The sequence below is a fragment of the Strix uralensis genome, chromosome 2 (assembly GCF_047716275.1).
Source record: "Strix uralensis isolate ZFMK-TIS-50842 chromosome 2, bStrUra1, whole genome shotgun sequence".
Classification (NCBI taxonomy): domain Eukaryota; kingdom Metazoa; phylum Chordata; class Aves; order Strigiformes; family Strigidae; genus Strix; species Strix uralensis.
Window position 1 is genome coordinate 131,688,549 of NC_133973.1, and position 24,811 is coordinate 131,713,359.

Genomic DNA, 24,811 nt, shown 5'->3' on the forward strand with positions numbered 1-24,811 from the left:
TTGTAACTATATTATACATAAAAAATGTGGAGAGAAATGATATTTTCAAGCTGACATCTTCCCTTTAATTTCCCAGGTTGTTACATTTGGGATTGTATTTACTATTTGTTAAAATCTGCAAGTACCTGTCCCAGTTTATAAAAAAACTAAACAAAGCAGGAAGGATGTTTTCTCTTTCATATATATTTATCTCACTGAGCAAAGATATATGCACCTATCCAAGAAATCGCTCCCAGGGTGATCTTTATATGATCCAGAAGTCTTGGGGTGATATCTTCCTTTATTCTTGGGAACTATTTAAGAAGCATTTTAATAAAGAAGTATTGGTAGACTGCAGAAATATATAATGGGCTCTTAAACCTCTCTATGGAGACCTGTGTCCTTTGCACGTGGAGGGCAGAGAATTCTCTTGCTTAGTTGCTCAGATTGGTGAATGATCAGAGTTAATAAACGTGTAAGTGAGACAAATCACTCTGAAATATTTTTAGAGTGAAACTTAACTAGAGTACATTCGTCCCTGAATATCAATTTTACAGAACTCTTACAGTTTTATAGGGCAAAGAACTATATTTTAAAGATTTGATGTATTTGTTTTTGCAGGTGGTTAAAATATAACTTCTCAGAATCTTATTAGAAACAATGAATTATATCACATACTCTTCAGAGCAACTGCTAACTTGTGGTAGAAGCCTGTTGGGACATTCTGGTATTTTTATGGAGGTAGTTTTTTCAGATTATGCTGGTATGCTCTTGTTAAAACACACCATCTTTTAGAAAAATTATTTTAGAAAAAATATGTTAAAATTGCAAGAACTTTTTGTTAAGTAATATTTTCACAGTATCTTTAACTACTAGATCTATCATTTTTGACCTTGATAGACAGAAGTAGAATTTACACAACAGTCTGACCTCAATGCTTATCGCAATAGAGACCCATTGCTTAATTAAAAGTTTGTCTAATTTTGTATGCTGGTTAATATTCAGGCACACTTTCATTGGGAAAAATTATTGTTTCTGGTCCCTAGCAGCTGTTCTGGCTTGCTCCCAATCCTTTGCAGATGTAATAACAAATCTCAGATCAGAAAACTGCCTAGAGGTTGTTTGATAGGCATATTATATAAATGTGAAAAAAAAATAAAAACAAATAAACCTGCTGTGGTGGATGTGACTCTTTCATCATTGCTGATCTGGTTTAGTTTGTTTAATGCTGAGATCCCAGTTCTGTTCCCCCTCCCACCAATGTCAGTAGAAAACAATTACTAAACTAAATAAACAATTATTAAACTAAATCAAATCTCCCGGTCAGAAAGAACCTATCAGACAAGGCACACCAATACGATGGTGATATTAAAATAAAAGTGACAGGAAACAAAGGAAATGTCTTTTTTTGTGAGCATGTCTAAATCTATGCAAACACAAGGAGATAGCAGAAGCAGAACAATGTCTAGTTCCAAGACTTGCCCAGTGGGACAGAAATTGTCTGTTTAGAGAGTGGCACGACGTGCATGTTGCCCTACTCTCGGCATCACAACTTCATCAGAAAACTCTCCTGTAGGGATGAGGGATGTGGAGGCCAGAATACTGCACTCTGGCTGAAGCATTTCTGTCCACAGGATGACACTGTTCTGCATACATACAACTTGGTTTAAAATGGAAACGTTGGCCTGACCAGATTAAAACACGCTCAGAAGCAACTCTAAAGTGACATTTAACAGATGCACTGGCACTCAAGTTATTGACAAGCTACAGAACAAATAACAAATTTATAAATAGAGACCCAGTATGGATAAGACATTTAGCTGCAGCTAGTCATAAATAAGGTTTTTAATAACACAGTGTCTTTGCAGTTACCCATTTCTAAACATTAGTCAAACCATTTGAGAAGGCAAGTGTATAAAATAATCTCCGCACGTAAAGCATACTTTATTAATGCACAGAAAATAAAATTGCCAAGTTACTGTATATTTAAAAAAAAAAAAAAAAAAAAAAAAAACATGAAGCCAAGCTTCAGTATTGTTAAACGATTATCTTGTTATGGTTGTTACACATCCCTGGGTGCAAAAGAAACACAACTAGCAAAACACAAACCAAGATGTCACTTATACTGTACCCCTTAAAAAGACTGCTGCCTTCTTGAAGGAGAACTTAGTGCCAAATAGAATTACAAGGGAATTGGCTCTGGTACAAAATCAACCCACAGACACAAACTGCATTTGATCAGATAAATGTATACTGTAGGAGCTAAATCTAGTGAAGAAACAGACACATAAATCTGAATGTTTTGAAACCTTCTAATGAAACATTATGGTTGATCACACCTAATGACTCTTGCATATTAAGTATAATCACTTAAACAGAATCAGATTTGGCTCCTGGGAGTAAACCAAGCCATACACATTAAACTGTAGCCAGTTACAAACAGAGAAAACAAACAAAAATCCAGAGAAGAGACTGAATTTTAATAGGCACATATAGAAGGGTCTTGAAGGTCCATGTTTTTTAGACAAGCTGTTAGTGTGAAACAGATTAATGGTTTGATAATTGCTCCAGGCAGAAGATTTTTAAGTAAGGGTTTTACTTCTGGAACTTTTAACAAGCCAGCACTTAAAGGACAGAGAAGTAATTACAATGTTTATAATAGCTGGGTACAAGGATAGCAGACATTCCTGAAGCAAGCAGAAATAGGATTCATTTTGCACTCTGCAATTGACTCTTTGCAAAATGAGCCTCTAAACATAAGAAATGCATGGAACAACAGGAATTAAATGAAGAACTGGAATCTTTGGGGACCATCTTAAAGCAATGATATCACACTGCAGTGAATGTAGGCTGTGCATGTGAGATTGGTATGTGATGACCAAACTTGCACAGTAATTGCAAATTATTCTTGTTCAATATGCTAGAAGTATCTGCACCATATGCCCTATAAGTAAATAGTCTTTTCATGCTATGATACAGGGACAAGCAGACCTTCGGCTACCAGATTTATATGTAAGCGTGACAGCAGAGTGTTCTTTTCTTTCACCTCAATTTTCCATCTGAATAAAGGTCAAAACACTGCTGACCAGAAATAAGTAGCACTGGAGACCAAACTAATGAAAATAGAGGTTAAAACAAGGGCAAATTTATGTCTTTTAATGAGTGTCTGGAGCTGAGCACAAGCCTGTAGCTTCAAGCAGTGTTACTATTGTCATAGCTAAAGAGCAATTCAATTTTTGTTTTACCAGATGGATACCTCCATCTAGGTACTTTTATGTTCTCCATTATTGTATTTTCTGAACATCTCACAGTTTTAATTGTATCTATGCACACAACATTTAATCGAGAGGCATCCTTTATCTAGTGACTGTTTAACGCAATGCAGAGCCCTGTGAGGGCAGAATGCTTTTTCCCAGGCAAGTGACCACTTGCTAAGCTGAGGGGCCAGGCTCAGACCTACAAACCTGCTCTCAGACTCCATAACCCACTAACTCAGCTGCACAATTGCAAAGCTTTAACAGCAGAGATGGAGAGTGCCTTTCCCCAGCCTTATCTGGAACATGGTAGGGTGAGAGCACTCTTCTGAGCAGTGGAAGACCTGAATTTAAACCACTTCCAGCTGAACTCCTATCTCACATTTTCTAGGGGTGAAAAGAAATCTCTCCAATAGAGACAATTTAAGAGCCCTAATTTCAAGAAAATGCTTTCAAGGTGTGAATACTGGTCTTATAAAGCTTGCCCCAAAGAAGTAATGAAGCTCTTTGGCAGAGGCAAAATTACAAACAAACCCTGTCTTCCTGATTTTCAGCAGCAGATTGGACACATCCCCAGTCAGCATGCTAGCTGAGGTGAATACCATGCTGAATGTTTACAAAATAAGTTAATGCTGAGTTTCCCAGCACTGAGCACTTTCTGTGCTTCTAGTCCAAACAAATTAAGATTAGACTTGCAAAACAGCTAAAGCACCCATTATACAGGCTTGCCCTTTTCTTACTCTTCCCTAAGCATCTGCTCCTGGCCCTTGCTGGAAGTCAGGTACAAGGGCAAGGTAATTGTTGCTTGGTTTAAGCCAATATGGGTGCTTTATTACTGTGACTTGAAATGACTCAGCTTAAAATTAGTTGAGATCCTGTGAAACTCCAAAGGCACATTATCTTTGTAGGGTCAGCTCTCCACAACCATGTTCTCAAGGTAGCTACCTGGCATTTGCTTGTTCCCAAATGAGCTTGTCTGTACCATATCAATCAGCTCAATGCCTAAGCACCATCAGCATCCACAAAGTACATATTCCTGGCATAACTTCACAACCTGCTCAGGTATCTCCTCCCCTATATGCCACCAGCCCTCCTGCTGAACGCAGCATCCTGAATCCCCTCAATGCAGTTTGAGAGCAATGAACATATGGCTCCTGTGACAGTGCCTTACATTCTAGCCCTTTGGAGTAGAGTTCTTAATATTTTCTGTTAAATTCTCCCCCTTCCATATTTGCATATACATGGTGGCAACAATGTGGAGGTTGAAAAGAGTTGAGAGAAAACAGGGAGAAGGGCTTTGTATCTATGACTCTTCAACACTGATGTTTGGACACTTGCTGGGGACTGATGATTCCACCCTTGGGTATGCCAAAGATGACAATATATGCTATACTTTAATACTCATCAGAGCAGTAGTAATTATAAACTCTAGGCTACTGAGTCATGTGTCAGCACTCTGTCCCAATAAATATTTAATTAGCCCATATAAATTGGCAACATCCCAACAAGAAAAAGCAAAGTAATACCTGCTGGCATAATGCATAGTGCACTCTCATGGGTGAGAAGAGCACTATCAGCTCCTCTCTGGTCAAGAAGGGAGCTGAATATGGATTTCCACATCTTTGGAAAACACACTAACCAAATAACTTCTTCACAAGGAAAATTGTATCAGCAGTGCCTTTACACACGTTGCAAGACAATTCTAGTGATGGTCTTATTTACAGAAAAATGATCGTGGTCCTGAACCTTAATCGGAATAAGTTATCTATGTCTTAATGAGGCAGATTTTAAGAGAACGACATCTTGCCCCATTTCTGGAGTTCATTACTTGTTAGTTTATAGGTGTGTTCTCTTTTTTGTGGACCTTAATCCTGGACAACAATTTCTTCCCATGCAGTGCACCATAAGATATGGTCCTTAACTGATATCTGGACACAGTGAAATACCTCAGACACTATAATTCCCACTTCCCTTTTGTGACTCAGTTCTCAAGTTCTCCTCTCAAACCTCACATACAGTCCTTCAAGACGTACCCAGAAGAGCAAGGAATTAAAACCTGCAGTTACCGAATCCTGAGTTAGTGTTTTCATTAATAAACAAATCTTGCAGGGTAGTTTCCAGGAAATTTTTTTATATACATGTAGATACAGAAAGACACATAGTGCCAGTGCTGTCAAGATGAATTGCCTTCCACAGTGCCACAAGACTTTTTGTTTTGGAAACTAAAATACTCCATACCTCTAAGTACAGCTCCTTTGAGGAGAGTCTAAACCAACTAAATATTTTCTTTCCCAAAAAAACAGGTTTTTCATTAGGACCCAGCACTTTTGTTACATGGGCATATTACCTAAAATGACAACACTGTTGAGGAAGAGCAGGTCACAAAAGTAATTTTAAAAGAGCGAAAGACAGGCAGAGAAACGGGAAGCTCATTTTATTATATATGACTAGTTAAACATACGTTTAAGTGCTTTTTGGAACAGGACTGAATAAACTGTTTTACTGTGAACTGAACAAAAACTAGTGGGTTATAACTGCAGCTAGAGAAACTCCAGTTTGTCATCAGGGAAGACTTTCTATCGGTGAGGGAATAAGTTACCTGGAGAAGTTGTTGGCTTTCCACAATGAGAGGTTTTAAAGAACAGATTAGACAAACATGTCAGGAACAGTTCAAATAGAATTGATCTGCCCTGGGGCAAGAGAATGGACAAGCATTTTTTAGATCTTCTTCAGAGCTATATTCTGGAGTTCCTACATCATGACTAACATGTTGGACTTTTTCATTTATTACCTGATACGTCACATTCCCTGCTTGCTGTATGAATATATGAAACGAATAAGAGCATTCACAAGTAGAGCCTAGTAAGCATTTTTAGTGACTACTGAAGTTGCCCCAAACACTGTTTCATTGATTCTGAATATCCACCCATTTAAATTGATTTTGTCAAGTTGGATTTACAGGAGGGAAAACAAGGGGAATAGATTCACGTACACAAAAAAAATCATATATGTTCTTCTTTATTATTCACTAATACCCACCCACTGAAATTATTTTGGTCTATGATATTTACATCTCTGCCAGATACATTGCCACATGTATTTAGTTTCTGTACAGGGTGAAATGCAATAATAATACGATGGTAGGTAATATTGCATTTTGCATCTGGAAACATTGATGTCACCTATTATTCGAATGACCAACAAAGCTGTTAATGGTAGAGTAAAAAACAAGGATGTGGTGTTTAAATACATAGGCCATACCAAAACATTTATTGATTTCATGAGGACAAGTTGCTTCTTAAGGGTCAGTACCTGAACAGGACAGAGTTTAACTACAAGAATGCAAGTAAAAAAAACTGGGGAGAAAAAAAAAAAAAGAAATCAGTAATTATCACTGAACACAAACGTGTTTTGTTAATTCCATTGTTTGTAGCCACGGGGTGCTATGTGGGGTCATTCATGCTGAAAATTTGGATGCAATTGGTTCTGGCACATACAGTGAGCTAATACATTCCCCTGACTTTTCACTTGCTTTTACAAAGGCCATTCAAAATTACAGTCTCTGAGTTTGGGAGACGTCTCTCTTTTCAGGCAGAATGATGGGAGGTTATAGGATGGGTCATGACCCTTTCATGTCTCTTAATTGATGAAGATCCAGTCTCAGTACGCTGTAAGATCTAGCATCAGTTTGTTACAAACCACTGTGCTGATCACAGATGCAGGTGAGAGAGTTGAGAGGCCAGCCATCTCTGTATGACAAATTTGTACAGTGTTGCAAACAAAAATCTAAAAACTTTTCTGTTATCTAGAAGTCTACACTTTTGGAAAAGCAAATATATCCGTACAAAGGAGGGGTTGCAGGATATCTGACCCGGACAGGAAAAGCAGCTTTCCTTTTTTATCAACAATTAAGATTGGAACAAAAATACAGAAAAAGACCCAATTTATATAGAAAATTAACATATAGACAGTGAAGGAAGGTTTCAAGTGGAAGGCATGAAAGGGAGGTGGCCTCTGGACTGAATGATCATACTTGGGCTTTTATTGCAGAGGAACACTGCATGAAAAAGAGGAGGATTTTCTTTCCACATTTGGAACGTGCAATTGAGGATGGAAAAGGAAAGTACAAAACCATCATTTCCCATAAGGAATAGACCATGAATAAGAATTTATGTGATGTATTAGATTATCCAGTTACATTTTCATAAGGCAATTTCTCATAGAAAGCAAAGTACTGTATTGGATTTGTACAGCAGCTGGTACATTCAGCATGTGTTAATCAGTTCTGACTTGGATCTGCCGATAGTACATTGTGCTGTTGAAAGGAAAAAACACCAAAAGCCTACACTTCCAGTCTGCTTTGCATGCAGCTGGACCCTTAAAAAATATATGATTTTTAAAGGGACTAAACATCTTGTGCACCCATTAGACTGATGAAATTTATGGATAGACAGCAAATTTGAAAATGCAGGACTCAATCATGTTGACTGCCAGGACCTTGGCTTAAAATGACTATTCCATGTTCTATGAAATAGTTTTCTATTGTTTTGCTTTAAATCAGAACATAATTTTCATAAGATGGGCAAAGTTTGGAGTTAGCCCTATATATTCTATTATTCTCATCATAGAATTTGGAGTTTAAATTCCCCTGGACAAGAGTAGCAGCACACCTCTTAGACAGCGATGAGTTTAAGGAAGATGGGGTTGAGGGTCAGATGAGGCCAGAATGAAAAGAGAGTATGTGATCCACTGTCTTTCTCAGGTGCTTCAAGAGATAACATGCTGGAATACATTTTCACCATTTAAAAGTGTATAGCTTTGTAAAAAAAAAAAAGACAGAGACTAGCTAGCTGTGTCTTCAAGTTGGGACTCAAATGTTAAATCATTCATGGGATATTTCCTACACTAATGTTGAGACTCATTTGTTCTGATTTCACTCAATATCAGAATGCTTGCTCTCATTAATTCTGCAAGCTTCTTTTGCTAATTAATTTTTACAGTAAATGTCTTCATTTCTTCAGAGAGTTTTGCTCTAGATGCCTGCAATTCTGATTTATCTTTTTAAAGAATCACATATAAAATGTCATGTAGAACTACAATTTATTTCTGGGTTTTACATCTGAAAAAAAAAAGAGGAAAGCTCTTAAAAATAGTCATGCCTGTAGAAAGTGCTTTAGAACAACTTTTAAAACCTGAAATTCCTTTCAAACCATAACAACAATGGAAATTTTTATACATTTCCCTGATCTTTGATTTTGGTCTGGAGATTTGCAGTTTGCAGTCCATGCCCACTCTATTTCTGTCTCACTGTTTAAGAACAGAGAAATTCATTGCTTGGTTCTGTGGGTTTTGGCTTTGTCTTTGAAGTACAAACATGGTGGGAGGCAATTAGTTTAGATTGCTAATTTAGTTGATAATAATCTGGAGGCAGGCAGATTAGAGCCAGTGGTGACAAAGCGAGGTTTTGAATCCTTCCACTGGTTACAGAAGAAAAGCAAAGGTGTATAACCTTCTTCTACAGATCTATTCCTAACACAGAGACCATTTTGGTTGGTATCTCTGCGTACCTGAGCTATGGAAAAGTTCAGTCCAATGTCGGTTCGAGAAATATGAAAAGTCCTATTAAAATTTTTACACAGGATACAATCCCTGGAGTAGTAATAACCTCAATGGTTATTAGCAAGTGGAGGAGATACATTCTCTTTTGGGGTTAATCACAGACACCAAGTATCAGGTAAAGTACACCAAGGATGAGAAAAAGAAAATTTTTTACTCCCCCTTTGGCAGATGGTGATTGAAAGGATGAAGAAGTGAGTGACATATTCAAGGTCAGAGGGATAACACTATACATCTTCCATATCCTTATCTAATTCCTTAATTGAGGACATTCTTTCAATCTTATAAATCATTGCATTGCCTTTCTCAGGCTTGAGACATCTCACTGATTATATGTATTTTAAATCTTAATCTGTTAAATTACCTCTTGGTTTTTCTGCAGATTTTCATGGTCTGTAGCAGATGTTGTCTTCTCCCATTTCTCTGCAACTTGATTTGCTTCTTCTATTTTTTGCTCATAGCTTTTCTGGGAATTTAGCAGTGTCACTTCATAAAATTCTTGAATATCTGTTTGTAAAAAGGAACAAGTAAACGACATTATTTGACATGTTGGCTTTTGAATCCCTGATGTTTTTCTTTGGCTGATACATACTTATACATTACCATCATAATGATAAACATATATTACATTTCTATCAGAAAGCACCGATATGCAAATTTGGTTTTTAAATGTCAATGAGATTCTTGAGGTATACTCTCATTTTAAAGAGGTCTTTATAAATAATTTCAAAGAAGTAAAGGAACAATATTTATAAGAAGAGTTTCAAAAAACACATAACATGCACACCTGAACAATATATGTAGAACAGACCCTTATACAGAGAAAAGTAAGCCACAGATCATTTTAACTGGCAAACTAGAAATTTGCAGATGTAAAATACCCTAAGAGAAGCTTCTTGTCAGACACCCATCCCAGGCACCTGAGCTACTCCCAGCCATATCTGCAGGTGCATTTGGGAATTTTTTCAAGTGGGATGCAAAATTTGAAGGAATCATTTGTGATCATCACTTCAAACTGATGTCATTCAGAAGTGACTGGTTAATGTTTGGTTTGAACCAAGAGTAAGCAACAAGCCAGGTCTTAATATCCTGTTCAGATGTTTCTATCACACTTATTTCATGGGGTATGAACAGACATACAAGGTCCAGCAGCAAAACTACTTTCACTGAAACCTGCGCATGTAATGACCTAAGAAGAGGGGAAAAAAGTGTTTCCCTTCCTTGGGGCAAGAAGTTTTTAGTCAGATAGTCACATGTAGGAGGTAACATATCATCTAACGGAGATATTTGACTCACCAAAGAAGAAAAAACCATCACATTTTAATTAAGAACAATGGGCAGGCTTTCTCATGGATAAGAAAGAAAGAAAACCATTCCAGGGAGAAAGATTGCATCTTCCTGAATACACCCTAGGACTTCAAAGGAGGAACTGTTTATAAAAACTATCATGCTTTCAATGAGTGTGTCTCTAATGGGTGCTACCTAAAGCATAAAGAATGTGGGAAGGCATGACCCTCAACAAGTAGGTGTCAGGAAAGGCAAAGAAAAGGACAGAGAAACCTTGCTGGTATTAGGTGAAGAAATTATAGAGAAAAATCAAGCTTATTGTACTTACAAAATGTCTTTCATAAACATTTGTGTCTGTGGATTTTATTTTCTATTTTGTGAAGAAATGTTCTGTTTGCATGTTATCTGAAATTGGATTGAATTAATAGTAGCCCCAAGGTAAGCAGACAATCAGAAAGCATTCCTTAATGCAAGCTGTGATAAACCCATACCTGACAATATCAGGAGACCAGACACCCCAAGATGCTTCAGCATGTCTAAAAATAAAGAGTATGTTCCCCAGGAAAGCTTCTTCAATCAGAAGAGAAAAAACTTCCAGCATTAACTATAGAGCCTGTCTGGCAAAGAGGAAAATATTGGAATTGTGTCTGAACTTCAGAGGCAGCCAAGGATTTTGTCATACAGGGCCAGATACCACATCTGGGCCAGGAAGACATCGGTTCTAACTATAATAAATAACCTGCCATGAGATACATCTGCATTTTCTGTTGCATGTTGTCACACACAATAGGAGACTGAACTGGATTGCATATGACAAGCAGAACTGAAGGAGCAGGAGGAGGCACAGAGAGGCACACAGCAGAGAAACCCTGATTTTCTGCATCTTTCAAGGTCCAGTCAAAAGCAGTGAACTTGGTCTGTGCTTGTCCTCATGTTAAATCTCCAGCCAGATCTCTGAGTCACATTTCCCTCTTTAGTAACAACTGAAAATGAACTTTTCTAACTCCTTTTACAGCTTTCCCAATCATTATGTCAACCTCCAGCCACTGACATGCTGGAGGGAAGGGATGTGCCATCCAGAGGGACCTGGACAGGCTTGAGAGGTGGGCCCATGCAAACCTCATGAAGTTCAACAAAGCCAAGTGCGAGGTCCTGCACATGGGTCGAGGCAATCCCAACCACAAATACAGGCTGGGCAAGGAGTGGATTGAGAGTGGAGAAGGACTTGGGGATACCAGTGGATGGAAAACTGAACATGAGCCAGCAATGTGCGCTCACATCCCAGAAAGCCAACCGTGTCCTGGGCTGCATCAGAAGAACGGTGGCAATCAGGTTGAGGGAGGTGATTCTGCCCCTCTACTGCTCTGGTGAGACCCTAGCAGGTGGGTGGAACTAGATGGTCTTTAAGGTGCCTTCCAATTCAAACCATTCTATGTTTCTATTTCTCATGTACAATGGGAAAAATTAATCAGAAATTTTAATTTTAACATTAATAACTGTGATCCATAGTAAGTAGATACTAACTTCTATTTCACACATTCATTTGCAGGAATTTCATATTGCTAAGAACATTTAATTCCACGATTAAAACTAGGACCTACTTTTAAAATTAAAAACTATAGGTTAGTTGCAATGAGAATGGAAGTTTCTCCATTCTTGATCTGTGGAATTTTTTTATGGTCATTTTGAACACTCATAGTACAATTCCAAACAGTTGTAATATATGGTTTGATGCCAGGTCAATTTGTATTGCAACTGCAAGTAAAACATACCAGGCTAATATGTAATTATCTCTAGATAAATACTTTGCAGAAATAAACCAGAAATTGCCCTCTGGCAGTGGCATTCAGCTGGCATAGCTGTCATCATCAGAGTATTAATGGGTTGACAGTAGTCACTCAAGGAGTAGCAGAACAGTGCTTTCACTCTAACTTTAAAGACTGCCTTGCCCTAGTGTTTTCATTAAAAATAATGTGAGCCACATTTGCATGTGTATGCATGTGTGCAAAATAAATATTAAAAACTCAGTCTCTTTGTAAAGGTCCTTATCTATTCTGAGGAGGCCGTGGGTTGCTTTCACTGGAATAATGATCACTGGTGTGAAGAGAAGAGCATTTCAATGTACTTATGAAGTTACAGAAGAAAGCACAGAGGATTCACTTAGTTGGTTGCTTTGTTATTCCATAAGTTAAAATTGCCATTTCTATGGAACAAGGGCAGCCAGCAACTTGCAGTCAATCAAGGTTAGCAGAGAATAGTATCTGTAATTTGCTCTGAGTAAAACCTGCTCTATGGTGTTATCTCCATTATGTGAGAGGTGCAATCATACTAGGAAGGAAAAAAGGATGAATACTACTGAGGCTGGGAAAAGAGGTGATGTGATCAAGCAGATGTAGAATCAAGCTTGAAGCCAGGGTCATAAAAAGTAGTTGTGAGAGCATGGTAATTGTTATCTAAAATGACCAAAATACAGTCTGTCTCCTAGTTTGGGCTTACAGGAAGATAATTCAAGAAAGAGATTAAGATCTTACACAAATTAAATCTGTCCTGAGTATTTCTTGGCACTATAGTCCCTCTCCTCCATGAAAACAAGTTCAGATTTCATTTAGAAATGGCAATATTACTATTGATGAACTCTGTGCGCACAAAACACCTCTCCCGGTGAGCTGTTCAAATCTCTGTACCACTCCAAACATTTTGTTAAGCAATGAATTCATGTTTGTTTAAAGTGTCTGTGAATCTCACTGGATTTTCAGTCCAACTGAATTTGTTCATTTACTTCTTAAGAGATTACTTACTTTATTAAATAAACTCTGCTTGCTCTTCCTTTAGCCTAGAAAAAATGTTTTGTCAGTTTTGCTGTATAAAGATAAATTGCACACACAAAATTTTATATATTCTAATATGAAGTAATCCTAAAGATATCATGATATATTTTGGGTAATTCCATCACTGGGGAGTGGGAAAACAAATTTTCTTTACATCAGCATGGTAGAGAACACATCAGTATCACTTTACAAATGCCCATGGACAAGTATACCATACATCACTGCATCTGTGCTCTGCAGGCAAGCTCTAAGGACTTCCCTTCTCCTTTCTTACAGACCTGTGCAACAGTGAGCAAGGTCTAACCTTTATAGATATTCAGGGAGCACTTTTACTAAAGCTGGATCCATTTCTCAGTGAAGTCTTGTTTTCCTTACTACCATTTAAAAAAAAAAAAAATTGTTTAGGCTCAAATTTGAGTTGTGCTCACTCTTACCCTCTTACCTTTTTTTTTTTTAAGAAAATGCAAACAAAAAAATTTGGACAAAGACTCAGAACTGGAGAAGACACATTGTTGTATTCACATAGAAGAGCAAACTTTCTTTCAGACAGCAGCCACATAGAAAGAAAAACGTATGATCTGACAAAGCTGAATAGGTTGCCTAAACTCTGCCACTTTCTGACTTGTGAGTGATTGGTGCTGCAGTGCTGCAACCATTATTCCAGTGGAGTTTCGGATCCAATTTATATGCATCACAATATCCATTTGCTATAGGAACACTTTACAAATCTTATAGCAAAGGGGTTAAATAACATGAAAAGACAAAAATGTTGAATAGCCTAAACTACTTTGTCTTCAGTGACCATGGGTTTTCACCAGCATTCTAATGAGGAGAAGTAAGATAAAGCAATACAATTCCTCATTCATCTGTAAGCACTTCAGCACCAGAAAGATAGAAGTAAATTGAAGGGAATTCAGACAAAGACAGATGATTAAAGGTCTGAGAGGACTAACTTTTGAGCAAAGATTAAAGGAAGAGAATAATAATAACATACACTTTCATACTTCCTTTCATTTCAAAGCAAAACAAACATTAAGAACCATATAGCATTGGCTGAGAAAATTGCACAAGGCCTCAAAGAGAAGCAAACCAGCAGGGTTGAAATGTGGAAGCCCACAAATGAGCACACCAGGTGTGTCCATTCCTTTGTGATCAATAACCCACTTACAGTGGCTTCAGAATCACCAGTGGATTCAGGACAACGTTATTCCATTTTAAAAAGTCCTCTTGGCAGGGAAGGCTAGATGCAGCTGCACGAGCAAATCTGGAACAATCCCCTGGTGTGCTAGGAACGAAGCAGGAGCCCCTCACTCCTCCAAACTTTCTCCCTTATTCTAGATACTTGCTAGTCTGATTTAAAGTCAGAAGGGACAGGTGGCCAGCATTTGCTCCTATTTATGCAATTGGTGCCCTCTCTACTACTGACCTATCTTCAGCTGTGTAAATCAGCAAAATCCAGCTGGTAGCCCCAAGGCTGAATTATATGAGATAGCTTTGGCATGTGTATGATTTTCACCTACACAGAGAAGCACTGGCAGGTACCAAAAGCATGTCAGCACTTTCACACACATTCAGAAATTTAGCTATCAAGGCACATGTGTCCCAGTGCACCGAGCAGCTGGGATTACCCCAATATATCTCTTTAAAACCAGCTAACCTGTAGCTGCACTTTGCATGTACTGAATGGATGCAAAGAGTTAGGAAGTGAGAATATCCAAAGATGGGTTTTTCAAGGCAGTAAGGTACAAAATGCAGAGGCTCAACTTGAGCTGGTAGAGGTTTACAGTGAGGATAGGTTTGCGGGGCACCAAACTCAGGATTCAGAAGACAGGGGGCATAAAGGAAACCAGAGGTGGAGCGGCGAGAAAAATCTCTTGTACCTCTTCTGCATTTAAAAAAATAAGGGGAGGAAGAGGAAAGTCTGTATTCCAGTAATAAACAAGCTGATGCCAGGCTTTCTGATACCATCTATATTTTATAGAACACAAACAATTAGGCTTAAAAGGATAATCCTGTACGTCGCTTAGCCTGAAGCTGTACTGCATGTGTCAGCAAATGCTGCCTTCCCGGTGACTTGATGGTACCTGTGGCCACTTGTAAGAGAGAAGTGCAAACTATTCCATGCACTAAACTTTATCCAAAGTCCACTGAACTTGCAGACACGTACCCACCACAGCATACTTTGACCTCCAGAGAGTACACTGTGCTGATGGCTGTTCCAAAAGCTGTTATGTTCATCTGTGCTTAGCAATGAGAGAGGATTTCCTTGTGACATACATCTTGCTGCCACCCCTCTTCACTCTGTGTAGATGATGTCTTGAGATCATTTAGAAATGGCACCAATATTCTGGTATCTGCAGTAATTGTCTGTTGCTTCTGCAGATAGCTGTACATTTTTGCAATTAACTGTAACATCATTAACGTAGAATCTCATTACCCAAGAAATGAGTTCTCTGTGCATCATATTTTTGTAGACTCAAACTCGGAACTGGAAAAAAAATTCTGTAGGATAAAAAGAAAAGGTTTTTTTTCTCCTCCTTCTAGAGGTCCTTAGCCATGGAATTCATTTTTCCTGTGCTGTGCCAGTGCCCTGACTTGCTTTGCGGTATACCTCCCATCTGTTTTTGCAGGGCATTCAGGGACAAGGTGGAATGGGGGTCTAAGGCAACACAAAAACACAAGCTGTTTCCTTTCCGGGAAATTTGGGGCAGTGATTTTGTCTATGTGTAGGATAGTGTCTGATATGTACCTTTTAATGTTGTATAACCCAGCACAAATGGCTACCGTCTGGCAGAATGCTACAAATCAAAATAAAGTCAATTGTTACAGGGTCTTGCTGCAAGTCCTTTTTTTAACTAAGGGAACATTACAGCGTACGTCTAAATGGCATCTTTTATATCCTGGGGAGCAGATTATGCTGGGTCAGCTTCAGCCATCTGGTCTGAATTATTAGGTAGGAGTAAGGAGGATTGTGCAGGATGTTGTTCAAGAAGGAAAACTGATTCACACAGTAGAAGTAGCAGGAAAGTGAACAGAGATCGTACCAGCCTGCCAGTAGAGCTTTAAAGGCCCTGCCCAGGGAAGCAGTCCAAAGAGAGGTTAAATAACATACTTCACCAAACACAACTATGTTTTGGGTTTTTTTCAAGTAAAATGTTTCCATATTGAGTAAAATAGCCATTATAAGAGAGAGAAAATTAAAAGTAAGAGAAGAAAAAAGCCTTAAATTGAAATTGGGTGAGTTTTCAACTAAAGCAGGACTATGGCACAGACCCTATGTGAGAAATGGCAGATCTCCAGTTATCAAGCTGATACATAGCTTTACAGTCATGGTGAGCTCAAACCTGTCCCCATTAGCATCCCTCAGTGCAGCAGCAGTCAAAAATGCCTTTCCCATTTCAGTTGTATCTCATCCCCAGGGCTCCACACATATTTGCCTTGGGTCTAATAAAGGTGGCGTGAGATTCAACATTTTTTTTCAAGAATTTTTGCAATTGGCAGGGATAACAGCAAGATATGTCAGGTCAAAATGAAATTTTGGAGCCCTGTGGCAAGGTTTTCAAACATAAGCTTTTGGTGCATGAGAAACATAGATGCCAACCCAACAGCAAGAGTTACCGCAGAAGAGAACAGGTTCTCTGTTGCAATCAGGCAGTGAAATGGTGCAGTGCAAGCCAGGGAAGCAGTCTTCTGCCAAATGCCTGCAGTTGATAAATATTCCTAAATCTATTAAAAGCAGCATACTCCAGTAGAACATGTACCAATGTAGGCAGCAAGAAATACAGTTTCTGTTATTAAACTGTCTTGATTCTTGAGCTTCAGCAAATCCCTTCTATTTGGCTTAGATAATTTTTTGAGGTCCCTTCCAGCCTAAATTATTCAACAATCCTATGATCATTTGTGCATCTAGGTTGTAAGCTCTTTGAGGCAGGAACCATTACTAAGCAGGTACATACCTGAGCAAAATTATATCTTTTTATCAAAAAAGCTCTGAAACACTCTACATGCTGCAATTAATAGTTAGTAATTAATGACCGTTGCAATAGTTATTTAGATATATGGAAAAAAAAAAAAAAAATGTTCTCGAGTACTTCTGGCTTTGCTGTACAATAGTATCATGATTGGTTTTTGTAATATACCCAAAATACAATCACAGCTCTCCCAAACTTCTCAGCTAGGAATATCTGCCTCAAAGGCAGCTGTCCAAAATCCAGAGAGAATAAAATATTCAGCACAGATTGCTGTGCACAGAGAAGACAAAATAATTGCTGCAGCCTTCTCTATGTGAGCGATGTTTATGTTAACAAGTGAAAACTAGAAACCATTAAGTCAGACAGTAAAGTCAGTATATAAGCCTGCTCAGTGATGACATTGAGTGTCTTACTACACTTTTGCCTATATATTTTAACCTCTTATTCATAAATAAGCATCTCAGTCTGGATCTGAGCATTCGCCATAGGTGGTATGTTATGATTAACATCTATGGTTGTTAATCGTGTTTCCAATGGATCAAGAAAAGAAACTAAGACAGATTCAATAATGCACAGAAACACAGTTGAAAGCGGGCACGGTAATTAGTAAATTATTATATATATTTACTATTAAATTAGTAAATGTGGCACTCAGTTCTTCTCATTATGTTTCTGAAGCTGCAGAAGAGCAGAGCAGCAAACCCCAAATCCTGAGGTGAGGCTTCATTTTAAACATGCTAGCCAGGGCCTGCAGACCAATGCACAATCTGCGAGAATCAGAGCAGGATCACAAGCACACGCTGGCTGTTTGCACCTCCAGACAACCAGGCATATAACTGAACCTGTCCCAGGATTTTTTCCCATAGAAAATCATGTACACAGAATGTGCTGTTAATTTTACTAAGTGTTCAAAGGTGACAGCTAAGGAAGCACTAAGAGGCCAAGGCAAGGTTTTCTGTGCTTCAGAACAGACCTTTCATAAAATGACAGTTTCCTTTGAAAAAGGATGGTTTGTATCAAGTTCTTTTCCTATAAGCTTAAATACACACCTTCAGCTTTTCTCAGCACTGTGTATCGCTCTGCGTGTAGTAGTCAGAGACTGTGAAAGTTATTTACGGACAACAATAACATATACCTTCGGGAAGAAGCTTTATTCACTGTGTGGAGCATTAGATGCAAAGCCATTACTGGAGAGATTTTCCCTTGTTTCTGTGCAGCAGTTAACAGTTATTACTGTGCATTTCTGATCCTGTCGGAGGATCATGCAGCCCCAGTGTGGGTCACAGAACTTAGGAACAGACTTTCATCTGAATCGTTCCAACATGCGCTTAAACAACTGTAACAGAGAGTCAATACCAGAAACCTGTTCAGTTATATAATTTGTTTATTGTGTGATTTTGTTTGTTGTTCAAGTGCTCGAGATAGGATTTCTTTAAATAAGGATATTAGGAAAATTTTTCATAATTTGACTGTAAATATACAATATCGACAATGCAGGTATATTTTCATATCTGAGGCAGCAGCAATAGGAAAAAAAATAGCTTATATATTTCCTCACTTTTTTTTTTTTTAATCTTGGAAATGAACCAGCTGCAAAGCCCATTTCCCACAAAATATGGAGGGAAATACTGTATACCAGACCAGACCCAGAAAAGGATGCATCATTCTATAATCCTTTCTAAGTCAGATTGGTTTTATATAGGTTTTTCCACTGCAGCTGCGCATAAATATGTTGGGCGTAGGTACGGGAAATGGAAGATCTAGTTCTTAGAGCACATGTCTTGGGACCTGCAGGCTTTGGGGTAGCTGCAGATACTCAGCAGCCCAGCCAAGGGCCACCCATCAGATACCTCCCAGCAGCACTCAGTTTGCTGAAACTCTAAAAACCAGAAAGATCTGCCTCCCCATCTTACTCCCTCAGGTGTTTTGCTCCAACGCAGGAGGCAGCACAAGCAGCTGGGGCTGCTTAGAAGGCAAAGGGGTCAAGTTACAGCATTTGACCAGATCTGCAGCCCCCAGGTGCCAACCCAGGCTGATAGCACTGGCCAGTGGCTTCACACACCACATGTGCCAGCAGTTCCTCCAGGCTGGGCTGAAGCAGCCTTAAGGCAAGCACAGAAATCCTGGGGGAATTAGGAACAAAGTGATTAAGTCACCTCAGGATAAATCGTAGCTGTTCACAGATTCAGCTCACTGACTGTAACCCCTCCTATGCATTCACAGAATCACAGAATCACACAGAATCATTCAGGTTGGAAAAGCCCCTTGGGATCATCGAGTCCAACCATCAGCCCTACTCTACAAAGTTCTCCCCTACACCATATCCCCCAGCATCTCATCCAAACGATCCTTAAACACATCCAGGGATGGTGACTCCACCCCCTCCCTGGGCAGCCTATTCCACTGTCTGACCACTCTTTCTGTGAAAATTTTTTTCCTGATGTCCAGTCTGAACCTCCCCTGTTGCAGTTTAAAGCCGTTCCCCCTTGTTCTGTCACTAATCACCTGTGAGAAGAGACCAGCACCAACATCTCTACAATGTCCTTTCAGGTAGTTGTGGAGAATGATGAGGTCTCCCCTCAGCCTTCTCTTCCTCAAACTGAACAGTCCCAGCTCCCTCAATCCCTCCTCATAGGATTAGTTCTCCAGGCCCTTCACCAGCTTTGTTGCCCTCCTCTGCACTCGCTCCAGCACCTCGATATCTCTCTCGTGTTGAGGTGCCCAAAACTGGACACGATACTCCAGGTGTGGCCTCACCAGTGCAGAATACAGGGGGACTATCACCTCCCTACTTCTGCTGGTCACACTATTTCTAATACAAGCCAGGATGTCATTGGCTTTCTTGGCCACCTGGGCACACTGCTGGCTCATGTTCAGCTGCTTGTCAGTTAGAACCCCCAGATCCTTCTCTTCCACACAGCTCTTCAGCCACACCTCCCCAAGCCTGTAGCAATGCATGGGGTTGTCGTGGCCCAAGCACAGGACCTGGCACTTGGCCTTGTTGAAGCTCATCCCATTAACATTGGCCCACCGATCCAATCTATCCAAGTCTCTCTGTAAAGCAAATTCCAAATTCCCTGAATTCTTAATATTTTCTGGTGAAAGTAATTAGTTTTTAAGAAGAACTAAAGCATCAACTTCTGAAGAGGAAAAGAGAAAGGGTACATGGAGTGTGTGTATACATATTTATATATATGCCTCTTCTAATTAGACATGGCCATTGCCAGAACAAATAGATGAATTTGTCCTTGCAGGAGAGTGTTCAGACACACAGCAACGCAGTACCAGCATGAAGACCACCACAGCTCCAAAGCAGGATGAGATACTAATAGCTTGGTATGAACCTGAGAGTCTCTTTCACATCAAACAGTTTAAAATATAGATGACGTTGCAAAGGCCCTTAAAACTGCATAGCAAGGACTTCGCAGGCAAGTGCTCCAGCCACACCACCCAAGTTGCAGAAGGCAAAGGCAGGGACTGGGAGAACTGCCCACTGTAAGAGAAGATCAGGTTCAATAACATCTAAGGAACCTGAAGGTGCACAAGTCCATGGGACCTGATGAGATGCATCTGCGGGTCCTGAGGGAACTGGCAGATGAAGTGGCTAAGCCACTGTCCATCATATTTAAGAAGTTGTGACAGTCCAGTGAAGTTCCCACAGACTGGAAAAGGGGAAACATAACCCCCATTTTTGAAAAGGGAAAAAAGGAAGACCCAGGGAACTACAGGCCAGTCAGTCTCCACTCTGTGCTCAGTAAAAGATCACAGAGCAGATCCTTCTGGAAACTATGCTAGGGTACATGGAAAATAAGGAGGTAACTGGTGACAGCCAACATGGCTTCACTAAGAGAAGATTGTACCTGACAAATTTTGTCAGTTTTTTTCCAACCCAAACCATTCTATGACTCTATGACATCCCTCCAGCCTACCTGACACAGTGCCCTACCTGCCCCCCAAGAAGAGGAGAAGGCCAGGAAGGGAGATGATTGTCTAATGCACATTTATTTCCCAAGGACGTGATTTTTTTAAAGGCACTTGCATATTTTACTTTCCAACACTTGCAGTCATATAGTGAATTACAACTTTTCTGTTAAAGCACACCTGATAACAAACTCGCCATGGGAACATCTGCATCGGACTCTTTACACTGCAAATTTCTGCCTTCCCATTTACTGTGGATTGTTAACAACATCATTCCTCCTTTGCCCAAACTAATTTGAAACCCTATACCATGCAGAACTTGTCATCACGAAGCAGATATCTGCACAGGGCTTGTACTTCATTATATTATATTTTTTCCAATTGCTTCCAAGGGAAAGACACTTGTGTAACTGATGTTGTCCATTCTGAGAATAGGCTGGACATGTAGTACATCATGATGAACTGATGTGACCTCCATGCATAAGAAATGTCACACATTAGTCTCATGCCTTTCCCAACATTTTACCAGCATTTTTACTCTTTCACCCCACTAAGTCTGTCACTGAGTAGTGTGAGACTCTCAGATACCCAGCCGTTACCTTAAAGAAATTATGATGAGCCATACCTGAAAAATGCACTAACGGTAAATTGGTTTCTTCTCATGTAAAGCTTCAGGGAGTGCTCCATTGGGAACATCAAGAGCAAGAAAACCAAATCAGACACACTTCCTCATTGCAATCTAAGAGCATTTTTAAGAAAACCCCATGGCAATCTATGAGGAATTAGTAATAATTGCTTCCTGGCCTTTTTCTCCAGCCTACAAAGAAGCATCTTCACACCCAACCCCTTTTGAACATCACTTTAAATATCAAGATAAGACAAAGCATTAAAACACAAGCTTCCTTCCCAAATCTTTCACCTACCAGAGTGACTCTTTACCTTCTTTAATCTCTCCACTTCAAGGTCTCACCTAGGAACATCTTCCCCTCTGCATGTCTCTCACCCTTTCACTGCAAACAGCCCACAGTCTCCTTTCAGTGGAACAGTACATATCTGCTCAGCCCAAGGCTCTGCTTTTCAGCGGGGCACCACCCTCTGTAATCAATAACCAACCAACTTTATTCTGATATCAAAGCACACAGCCCCAGTTTCTCTTGTATGTGGTATCATATGCCCGTCACGTAACGTGACAGGCACTAAGCCACAACTCAGTCCTCGTTTTCGGTGAGGTGCTTTGCAAAGACAAACATACGCAACTATGGGGCTGCAGTCTCCATCTTCATCTCTCACCCACACTCCTGGTGCAGCTGGCTGCGTGCCAATAAGCCAGGCTAAGCAAGGGCTATAAGCACACCAGAGTCCATGCAGAGTCCATGCAAACAGAGCATCACATGAGCTGCAGGGGACAGAGGTTGACTGTGTAGTGTTACATGCCTGAAACTCAAGATGGTTGCCTCTTACTGCCCAGCTATATTTAATTCTGAAGATATCAAGTATTTCAGTGTTTGCACTTAAAAGAAAGCATGCAAAGGATAGATGGAGAAGGAATAAAGTTCCAAATAATTTAAAACCAACCTACCCCTTTGATATGTGCCTAAGCTGCAGAAAAAAGCAAGAACACGTGTAGAAAACTGGGTTAACTATATTCCAAGTCTCACCACTTCAGCCGCCTCTTTCTTCCCCTTCATTTTACTAGTGGGAAGTGTAATGTAAGTGGTAAAAACAGGGAAATGAGAACTTCAGACTGCGGATTCTATTTGCAGTTTTTCCACTGACTTGTTGTGTGACCTCAGGCAAATCAATCTCCCTGCACTTCAGCTTAACCTTCTGTAAAATTGAGATACGAATGCTTTGACTTACCCACAGGCTCACAGTGGGGTGTTACATAGCTTAATTAATTAATGTTTGTTAAACACTTTGAAAGAATGTTTCTATACAAGTTTAAATTATTACGGGTTGTACTTTTATAAACTCTGGCTTGTGACCCTTGAACATATTTGCTACAATGTCTAGCGCAATCCTCAAGATTGCTACTCTGAGTAATAAATTATACTTTAAATGAACCCTTTCACTGGAGTGACTGTGACTTTAGTTGTCTACACTTAACATTTACAGTTATTGGACTAATTGGTCTAACCTTGTATTGTGGGTTTCCATGAACATCAAAAGACTTCATTGGTCATGCTTGAATTTGTTTCACTTTATGTTCTCATGGGTTTAGTAACAGTTACGAGACTTCATGGAAACTCATTGACATTTGCTGGTCTCCATTGGAAGAAGAAAATCTTGTATCCCTTACACAAGTCCTTGCAGGTCTAGAATATCTTTACTGCTCTCATTATCTTTATTGTCATGTAATTGATTGGTTTATGGACTCGGTACAAGTTCTTTTAACTTCACTAATTTAGGTTTTCACTCAGTATGAACTTATGTATCTATTCATGAATCATACAACCGTAGAATGGTTTGGGTTGGAAAGGACCTTTAAAGATCATCTAGTCCAATCTCTCTGCTGTGGGTAGGGACAAAGTAATTTTGCAAATTTTTTTCACTGACTCTTCCAGGAAAGAAATTCTGTGAAGTGTTCTGAAGAGGGCCTCTCACCCCCTAAAATTACAGTAGGCATCAGGTTAGCAGGAGGAAATGTTTTACAAAAAATTAGGTTCCCAAATTCATCATTTTTTATACCAAGTTTGATCTTTCACATGAGGAGATTAATGTTATAAGCATAGTGCTGTGCTTGTTAACAAAATATAATTTTTTCAAGAGAAATAATTCATAAAGTTTTACTGAAGCATATTTTAAAACGTCTGACAGCAAAACCCAAGGAAGCAGAAAGGGATATGCTAATTAAAAGGCATTATATAAATGCTAATGAAGGAAGTGACCCACAGCCCGTGAATTCTGTGTCTTATCACAAAAAACAAAGAAAAAATGAGTACAGCTCCATATAATGGTTGGCTGCTGGCAGAGGAAGATCCCATCTTAACTTATGGCATATCAGGAGCTCAGAGAAACCATCTTAGACACAGAAATGCTACATCAAGCTGGCTTCAGATAGTACATACAAGGCTAACATTGTCAATATCTTAACATTAAAATAGCTGGAAAGTTAAATATAGGTGGCAAACTTAGGGATTCCTATCAAGTCTTTCTACAATTTGAGATGTGTTCTGGAGATAAAGTCAGTTTGCCATATCTGCTGCAAAGACTGGGCTGGATATCATGGAAGCTGACAGCTGGAGCAGCAGAGATTGGTTTGCACTCTTATGTGCTAAGGCCAGAGGGTTGGCAGATATGGCACAGGACTTACAGAGAGCTGGGTCTTTCTGGAGATGCCAGTGAAGGTTGGGCAGGCATCTAAGATGACATGAGACTCGACTTACACGGAGGGTAGAGGGTGAACCAGCTGTCTCTGGGAACACAGCCACCTCAGATGCTCCACCAACTGTGTTGACTCAACATCTATTCATGATAATGGGAGCTGAGACAGTACATGTGTCAACACCTAAAGGAGGTGTCTAACCTGGAACTACATCTCAGTCTAAGCACCCTTCATGCGAGAAGGCAATACTGAAAAACTGAGCAGACTCCAGGAATTTTGATGGCACATCTTTCCTTACAGTCAGAACTGATTCTTGGGCAAAAGCCTGTTGGTTGTATATGCATTATTTTTCATATTTTTATTGGTTTGTTTTCTCTGTTGGTAGATAAAGATCTAGGACCAATTTCAGTGTTATAGGTTTTCTCATCCATAGTTCTCCAGTAATACAGGATTAGCTTTTAAAGAACTCACATCATTAATGAGCCTTCCAGAATCATCAACATTTCAGTAAAGATGGTTGAACAAAATTAATTTTGCAAGTTTTATTTCAAAACAGTTTGCAGACAGCTTCTGAATGAATGATCTGAAGTCACAGTTAGAGTCTGAGGACAGTACAGAAAGATGGTGCTT

General features: G+C 39.4%; 1 protein-coding gene across 10 annotated transcripts in view; it reads right to left on the minus strand.

Moving 5' to 3' along the window:
- DLG2 (discs large MAGUK scaffold protein 2) overlaps positions 1–24,811 on the minus strand; it is a 1,055,297-nt gene that overhangs the window by 917,656 nt on the left and 112,830 nt on the right. For all 10 annotated transcript variants that reach the window (XM_074860344.1, XM_074860343.1, XM_074860342.1 and 7 more), the window contains one exon: positions 9,214–9,356. In XM_074860344.1, coding sequence (XP_074716445.1) covers positions 9,214–9,356 — 143 coding nt within the window. The remainder of the gene's footprint in view (positions 1–9,213; positions 9,357–24,811) is intronic.